At 46.1% G+C, this 9,006-nt stretch overlaps 1 protein-coding gene across 1 annotated transcript in view; it reads left to right on the top strand.

The window, feature by feature from the left end:
• Positions 1-9,006, top strand: part of COL4A6 (collagen type IV alpha 6 chain) — a gene marked incomplete at its 3' end in the record, with an annotated part of 301,135 nt that overhangs the window by 275,451 nt on the left and 16,678 nt on the right. Inside the window, exons 24-28 of the mRNA XM_017863099.1 lie at positions 4,415-4,486; positions 4,761-4,868; positions 5,972-6,193; positions 6,565-6,726; positions 8,388-8,558. Of these exons, the coding sequence (XP_017718588.1) occupies positions 4,415-4,486; positions 4,761-4,868; positions 5,972-6,193; positions 6,565-6,726; positions 8,388-8,558 (735 nt within the window). The remainder of the gene's footprint in view (positions 1-4,414; positions 4,487-4,760; positions 4,869-5,971; positions 6,194-6,564; positions 6,727-8,387; positions 8,559-9,006) is intronic.

Genomic DNA, 9,006 nt, shown 5'->3' with positions numbered 1-9,006 from the left:
CCCAGGCTGGAGTGCAGTGGCATGATGTTGGCTCACTGCAACCTCTGCCTCCTGGGTTCAAGCGATTCTCCTGCCTCAGCCTCCTGAGTAGCTGGGATTACAGGCACCCTCTACCACACCTGGGTAATTTTTGTATTTTTAGTAAAGACACGCTTTCACCATGTTGGCCAGGCTGGTCTCAAACTCCTGACCTCAAGTGATCCATGTGCCTCAGCCTCCCAAAATGCTGGGATTACAGATGTGAACCTCTGCTCCTGGCCATAAGGATTTATCAAATAAAATCATTCTGCCTGTTGGAAGTCCTAGTGTTAGCTATAGCTTTGCTTCTAGCTCTGTTCCCAGAGACATTACTCATGGTCATTCTACTGCTCCTCCCCTAATTGGGTCTTCACTGTAGATTAAACCATTTTGCAAGCAACAAGGTTTTAAACTGAGTTATAATAACATGACACTTATAAACTTACACACTTCCAAGTCTTCTGGCTATTATCAACATTTTAACTATTTGAGAACCTGCTGAGTGAACAGAAGGAAGCTTGCAGGACAATCTGTATCCCAAATATCACTAGTCCCTGGACACAGAAAGTTCTTAGGAATATGATATGGTAAGCTATAGCCTGGGAGATGCCTTATGCAGAAAATGTTTGTCTTATTCCATTTTCTGTTGCTACAACAGGATATCTGAGACTGGGTAATTTACAAAGAAAAGAGGTTTATATAGCTCATGATTCTGAAGGCTAGGAAGTCCAAGATTGGGCAGCCCATCAGTTGAGGGCCTTGTGCTTCTTCAGCTCATTGTGGAAAGCAGAAGAACACATGCAAAAGAGTCCAAACACTAAAAGCAACCTTGCTTTATAACAGCCTGCTCCTGTGGGAACAAATCCATTCCCTTGAGAAATAACCCAGTCTCCCGAGAAAGAGATTAACCCATCCTAACAACCTAATTACCTCTCAGAAGCACCACCTCCCAACACAGCCACTCTGGAAACCAAGTCTCAACATGAGTTTTGGTGGAGACAAATCATATTCAAACCATAACCATGTCCTTCTTGCAGTACGAAAAGTTTCAAGAAATTACTTTAATAAAGAGCATTAGCTTTCTTTTTCTATGACAACCAAATATACTTCTTCAAACCTACCTTTTTTTCTGCACAGTTTTAAAAACAAATAACCTGTGGTCCCCAAACATTTGCATTGTAGCCATTTCTGTTGCTAGAAAAAAATTAAGATGCTATTCCTGAATGTGCCCACTCCAATCAATGGTAGCCCAGACTAGGACAGCTGCATTGCCAGGAAAGAGGATGTAATCATCAGAAGCCTTTCAGCCTACTAGTGTGAATTATTAAAAACTTTGGGCAAGCAGACAACTGGCTGTTTCCAAAGAGGCTCTGTTCCAGATGCTTATAGTAATCAATCACCCTGGTTATTACTGAACTGTGGTGACTGTGTGCTTGATCTCATGTGGGTACCAGTGCTCTCCACTCAGTTCAGACAGGGGATTTTGTTGGTGGGTATATCTGGGCTGCTGAGAAGACTTCCCTTGGGCCTCAAGGAACTTCTGTCCCAGTTAAATTTTCTTCTTCACTTGATTGCTCTAGGTGACTGCTGCTGCAGAGAGAAGGTTGGTAAAGGAGACTTAGACACAGAGAGAGGTGAGAGCTAGCTAGGTCTACAAGCTCTCAGACACTGGTCTTAGCCAAACATCCCTTTTTTGTTTACCTTTGTCTCAGATAGTCACGATGGCCTGAGCACCACACTGGATGCCCTGTTTGGGGAGCAGGGAGCCTAAGGCTGGGATGCAAAGGCTGACACCAACACTGCTTCAGAGGCTCCTTAGCACATACCTCTTACAGCAGGCAGTACGGGATTGAGTGGGCATGCCGTCTCTGAGAGGGGCTGACTTCCTTCACCATGCATGTCGATGGCTTGGCTGACCTCTATCTTAAGCAAATTCATTTTCCAAACTTTACTGGGGCCATAATCTGCCTTGAGAGGTACCTGAAAGGATTCACACATGTCTGAACTTTACTCATTGGGCCCAGAACAAATTGAGATGTTAGAATCTTGGGAACCAGAGACTCTTTTTATTCTGAAAATGGATTTGGGCATTAATGGGAAAAATTGTGAATAATTAGCTCATTTGTTGGAATTACTAAACAGAACATGGGTAGAGGCAGATTTCTGCTTTGTTGAGAAGGCTCTGAATTCAGGAATGTAAAGTAGAAGACAGTATAAAGGAAAAGAGCCAGATACCAGTATGACTTGAAGTCCTTCCGTCTCACCATTTTGAACCTCTGCTTACAATACACAAGTGTGGTGTGGCACACAGGTGTGAGACAAAATTACTGAGAGAAATATGCCATTGATTTCCTCTGGTTTCTAACCATCTTTCCTTTGACCATTATTTTTCTCATCCTGGAACCTTTCCAGATGCCTGTCCTCAGCTTCATCTTCTAAAGGCTTTGTTTTTATCTGGCTGTCACAGATGAAAAGAAGCAATTAAATCAGTCTGATAAATTAAGGATGAATGGCTTAATATTTGGACCCAGCCCAGGGATATTTTTATTTTACTAAGTTTGTTTCCTAAGACATAAAACAATGGAACTGTAATGTTAGAGTTTGACACATTAGAGCCAATGGGCTATTGAGATTGTTGAGGGCAGGAGAGTCTTTTGCAGGATCCCTCTCATGATACACCCTCTGGAGGAAATTCTTCAGCCTAACTCAAAGAGCCCAGGCCTGAGCTAAGCACAAGGTTGAAAACCCCCTCCCAGTGAAGCATCTCACCACAAAGTGCTGGCCTGTAGAGCATATTTCCATAGTAGGGAAATAACTATCAGAAATAGCTCTGTCATCTTGATGTCTGGTAGGATGGAGGTGGGTTTGACCACCTACGGAGGAGGATCCAGGCCTATAGCCTTCTGTTCACCTCTGGAAATATGACTATAGAAACCTGAAGTCTGGAAGGCAGAAAGTGCTGCCCAGACTACAAGCAGTGTCACTAACCTGGCGATGGCCTTGCAGGAGCTCTACTGAGTACTCATTCTTACGTAAGATAATAGTTCAAGATAATAAGAACTATTATTAATTGAGCATGTACCAGAGTGCTAGACACTGTGCTAAGTGCTAGTAGCACAGTTTCATGTAATCCTCACAAACACTATATGAGAAAAGTAGAAGTAGTTCCCATTTTGCCATGAGGCTCAGAGAGGTTTAAGTATCTTGTTCACGCAGCTGGTTAGCAGCAGAACTAGGATACCAGCTAAGGTCTGTGGCTTCAGAGTCCAACTTGTTAACCAATACATTATACTGTTCAATTCCCAATCTTGATTTAGGAAAATAGAAGTGGGATCAGGGGAGGAATGCCAGTGAGTTCAGTAAGCAGTTTGAATCATAAGCTGTGTACATATTTTTCAGAAATGTAATTTGTGATTTAAATACAGGCAAAAGCTATAGATGTGTATTAAAACTGTTGGCTCTGTAGTTTAAAGCAGACCTTGGGGGATTGTTTTAATGAATAGGCAAGACTTATGTAATTAGCATATCAATTGTTTGTAAATGGCACTTGAGGGAGCCCGCAAACAATTTGTTCACCAGTATTTTATTAAACCTCCCCTCTGTGATCTTATAGACTCTTTTTATTTGCATTATGAATGGGCAAGGGAGAATTTGCTAGGGGAAGGGCTATGCATGCCAATTTTGACATCTTGAATATTGAAATTGCTACTTTTTCTCTTCGAGTAGCAGAGTTGACAGTTTCAAATAAGGAGCTGAGGAAAGGGTCACCACTTGCCTGTCATGGACAAGAAAGCGGTCTTAAGTGTTTGCATAGTACAGACATACTGGTACATTTGACCAAGGACAATCAATAGGTTTCAGTAGATCCCAAATGAAGTGCATCAAAAGAACCCAGTGGTTTGGGGAAAACCTCATTCCAAAGAAATGGTAAACATGAGAACTTGAGGGATCTTGGTTTCAAACCCTCCAATCTAGTCATATAAGCATAATGCACCCTTAGGACTAATCCCCAACACCCATCCTAGGGAGAGGCTCTATCTGTGGGCAGGGTGAGTAGGCAATTGCTGTTTGCTGCTGTTCCTGCACAGGCAATCTCTAAGAAACCTTGTTAGGCAACATCTGCTGCATAGGTGACTGTTTGCCCACTGGGCCTCAGTGGTTCGGTAAGTGATATCCTAGCATTTGGACACTAGGAGCATTCTCATCTGTAAGCAATTGTACTGGGTGTAACTCCCCAGAGCTAATGATGCCAAGGTTTTCCTATGTGGGCTCCCAGCTGCTGAGTTGGAAGAACTTGGCTGTCCCATTAAATGGAATAGAAGTAAAGGAACGTACTAGGGAGAAATCTTCCCTGACTCAGTGGGTTCACTGAATGCATACATGTTACCATTTACAGGAATCACCCTGCCCTGTATTATTCCGGGGTCATATGGTCCATCAGGATTTCCAGGCACTCCCGGATTCCCAGGTATGGAATGAGGCCAGAGAAAGCCACTAAACACTCTTGTAAGGGCCATGAGGCAAAGGAAGCAGAGGATAGCCCAGTAGTATTTGGGGATCCACATTCCTCCTGAGGGCAGCCTTGAGGATTGAGGAAACAGGATGGCTGCTGGAGAGGGCAGTGTGGGGAGGTGAGATGAGGAGAGGCTCTCCAAGTTACTGGGATTCGTGACTGAATATCACAAATCATACCCAGCACCCTGACTTTCCTTTCCCCTCACTGCTTACATTTGGGTTTTCAGGCCCTAAAGGGTACCGAGGCCTCCCTGGGACCCCAGGCCAGCCTGGATCAAGTGGAAATAAAGGAAAGCCAGGGAGTCCAGGATTGGTTCATCTTCCTGAATTACCAGGTAAGAAAAGGAGTGTCTCCTCACCTGCTTCTTTGTGTGTATATGTGTGTGTGTGTGTGTGTGTGTGTGTGTGTGTGTGTGTGTGTGTATTTGGGTTGTGGTAGCCCTCTGCCAATTACAGGAAGTCAAGTTTGCTCTCTGGTGTAGGTAGGATGGTTTAATTTTATACCCAGGCAAGACACAGCACACAGCCATAGAATGACAGCATATTACAGCAATAAGGACCATTCAAAATCAGCTGGGGCAACCGCTTAACTTTCAGATGAGTAAACTGAGGCCCAGATGGGAAATGACTTGTCTGAGATGACACTAATGACTAATAAACCACTAATGACAGAGGTGTAACTCTGCCAGGTTGTCTGCCAGTTCTATGAGTTTCCTGGATCAACTCCTTAAGGGTCAGTGAAAGAGAATGAGATCAGTCAGAGGGAAGCTGTCCATTTCTATCCCTTTTCTCACACTCTCTTGTTCCAACTTGAGCTTCATGATTCTTCACTGTACCAGTGGTCCTCAAACTGTACTCCATGGGCCAGCATTAGAATCACCTGGGAACTTGATAGAAATGCAAATTATCCGCCTCTCCACAGGATCTGCTGATCATAACCTCTGGGGATGGGCCTGGTAATCTGTGTGTTATCCCAGATGATTGTGATGCTTGTTCAGGTTTGAGAACCGCAACTGCTCTAGGGCTTGGGGCTCATCTTGGACCATGTGCTCCAGGGTCCCCTCCACTACCCTCTCCCCACCCAAGAAGAGGGAGGCATGTCAGCAGAAGCTGGAGAACTCCAGAAGAGGTTGAGCTTTTCTTAGGATGCTATGGGGTGGCGCGTGTTCTTCGACAACTATAGGACCCTCAGGAACAGGTTGTGGACCTCCACCCACAGCCCCACCTCCCAGAACTAGAATCTCCTCCAGGTCGCAGGGCCCAGTCCCTGCCTCTGCACAAGGCCTCGCAGGAACAGAGACTCCTGACCTTCAAGAGAAGTGACATATATTATTAATATGTTAACTTTCATATTAGAAAAATCTGTCTCAGAGATCTGTACCCAGACAAATTGCTTCTCAACAGCCATGGTCTTTTATGTTCATCTTTTTACATTTAGGATTTCCTGGACCTCGTGGGGAGAAGGGCTTGCCTGGGTTTTCTGGGCTCCCTGGAAAAGATGGCTTGCCTGGGACGATTGGTAGTCCAGGTTTACCTGGTTCCAAGGGAGCCACTGGTGATATCTTTGGTGCTGAAAATGGTGCTCCGGGGGAACAAGGCCTACAAGGATTAACAGGGGACAAAGGACTTCTTGGAGACTCTGGCCTTCCAGGACTCAAGGGTGACTCTTTTTGCCCCAATTATTGAACAATCTACAGAATGCCTTATATTAATTTGTATACTTCCATGAATACTTGCATGAATCTGGGGTGATGGTTTAATTAAGGGGTTAAAATGAAATATTTTATTCTGTCCCTTCCTTTTGTGAAATTTTCCTTAAATGGCCTGAGCCAACTTTACTGTCTTAGTAATTCCAAAAGTGACCATAACTAATAGTCAAATTTCTTGCAAAGACTGGCTTACCGCTGGGAATAGCAACAAGGCTGGAGCTGAGAAGACAGTGGCACCTGGGATGTGTCCTGGAAGTTGGTTTGCTGACCCACTCACTGCTATCTCTCCAAGTTGTGATCACTTGCCCTTCTCTTTTATCAGGTGTGCACGGGAAACCTGGCTTGCTAGGCCCCAAAGGTGAGCGGGGCAGCCCTGGAACACCAGGACAGGTGGGACAGCCAGGCACCCCAGGATCTAGTGGTCCGTATGGCATCAAGGGCAAATCTGGTCCCCCAGGAGCGCCAGGCTTCCCAGGCACCTCAGGTAGGTCCTTCAGAGGAGGAGTCCCACCTTGACAGACTTCAGCTAGGCCCTGGGCCCAGATGCGCTGGAGGGGGGCAATAGCAGTAGTGGGACATGGTCAGAATTTAGAATGAGACTTGACTTTCCTAAGCTCTCAAGTTTCAAATCTCAAGTCACCCTTCTAGTACAAAGCAGAACAGATTGCTGCAGGTTAGCTTCCAAACTATTGCCACAAATCTTTCCCCTCCCCCAGCCTCCTCCACGGCCTCATGCCCAGTTTTCAGGTTTCAACTCTCCCAGCCTCCCCAGTTAGAGAAGCCACCCTCATCGTTGAGGGAGTCTAGTCCATCTCCACTGCCTTCACTGGGGCTGTGAGCAGCCTGCTTTTGGTTGGGGAGAAACTCGAGCAGTGTGACCACACCAGCAGCCTGCCTCTCAGGCGAGTGTGCCTCCAAGGACCCACTGCCAAGCGTCTTTTACTCAGCAGTGGGGCCTGACACTTCCTGCTTCCAGACTTGTGTTTACAGCTTTGCCTTTTTCTTGCACTACCCTCCACAACCTGCTTCGGTGACTGCACCATTCCCAGCCGCCCCTTACTCCTGACCTAGTGACTGAAGTTGAGTTATTTGCAGAGCCGTTAATGTCCTTTTTATTCCCTTTGTCTCTCTGTGTTTCTGAGATCTTCACATAGGCTGCCTCAGTGAGAAAACACAGCACACAAGCTCACAGACTAACACCCCCACTGGCTCTGCCACTCAGGAATGTATCTGATTATACACTATAACAGGGCCTTGCTTACAAGGCCAGGGATCCCCGAGCTCCTGCTGTGGGGTTGGCTTCCATTGAATTTTTCCCTTGTTGTGGAGTCCCCTTCACAGCCTCCCATTTGAATCCTGGGGCTTGCAGCTACTTGATGCTTTTCAATCCATAGAAAGCCAAGTCAGCCATTCATTTGGGTCCTTGGGGACCCAAATACCTCTGTCGTCATTGATTTAATCCTTTCGTTTTTTAATTTCCTTGCTTTGTACCTGAACATTCCACTTTGGCAGCAGCTCAGGAGGTTAATCCCATTGACCAACTTTAAAGCGTGGTGAAAGACGTCTCAGAATACCTAGGAGACCAAATGGGCCTTGTGGGTTTCTACAGTACTTGGCACTAGGGGGTCTTTCAACCTTAATGCCAAGGAACTGGCTGACTTAACTGATTGCTTGAGGGATTAAAAGGGCAGCCCTGTATCCAAGGCTCCCTGGGAGGCTGAAACAACAGCTCAGCTTTAACCTCTACTTCACCGATTGGCTCAGGAAACAGCCATTGTAGTGTGATTCAGACTGGAAGTACCAGGAAACTGGAGCCTACTTGCCACCCTGGCTTCCTAGAGCTCCATTCAGGGGCTAAAGTGTAAACCACATTCACAAAGGGACAAAAAGGGGTTTGCTGTCCCTGCCAGCTACCGTGCCATGCTGGAAGTAATAGCTATTGCTGTGGCACTCTGGGTAGCAGATGCTAATACTTCAGCCAACTGAGAACTCTGCCTGTTAGCAGTTTGCATGTGCTGTTGTTAAAGGGCCATTTACAAAACCTAACAAACCAAACCAATCAGAAGCTATGATATAGGCAGTGGCCCAGATCTGGCCAGAGCCTCACTTGACAGCTGTCCTGTGTTCTCTCCTGTGCTGATTCAGGGCATCCTGGAAAGAAAGGAACAAGAGGCGAGAAAGGCCCTCCTGGATCAATAGTAAAGAAAGGGCTGCCAGGGCTAAAAGGCCTTCCTGGAAATCCAGGCCTAATAGGGCTGAAAGGAAGCCCAGGCTCTCCAGGGGTCACTGGGTTGCCAGCCCTCTCTGGACCCAAAGGTAAGTGAAGTGATCAGTGAAGCTAAAAAGGAGCATTTCAGCTGCCCAGCTTGCTCCTTCCTCTCTGCCTAGGAATGGGAAATGGGGAGGGAGTTGGACAGGGCTTTTTGTGTCAAGATAGTTGGACAAGGCTAGTGCTAAAGGGGGACCTCTGGTCAAGGTGAGTCACTCTCACTGCCTGCTGGGTGGAACACTAGACTGAGTATTATGGTCAGCAAAGCCCTGGGCAGTACCAGCCACACTGGGTTTACTCATTTGCGTAGACCTACCATGGAGGCTGATAGCAAGGTATCAACCTTGATAGCCATTGGTAGTTGTAAAGGTGGTATCTCCATTTAAAACCAGAGAAAGTGAGTGGTTTAAGGTCACACAACTGGTTAGCAGCAGAACCAGGCTAAAGCTCATCTCCTTGCCTCCCGGCCCTAGGCTTTTTTTTTTTTTTTTTTTT

Source organism: Rhinopithecus bieti, unplaced genomic scaffold, assembly GCF_001698545.2.
Source record: "Rhinopithecus bieti isolate Rb0 unplaced genomic scaffold, ASM169854v2 scaffold_68554, whole genome shotgun sequence".
Taxonomy (NCBI): Eukaryota; Metazoa; Chordata; class Mammalia; order Primates; family Cercopithecidae; genus Rhinopithecus; species Rhinopithecus bieti.
This window is presented reverse-complemented; position numbering and strand designations above follow the sequence as displayed.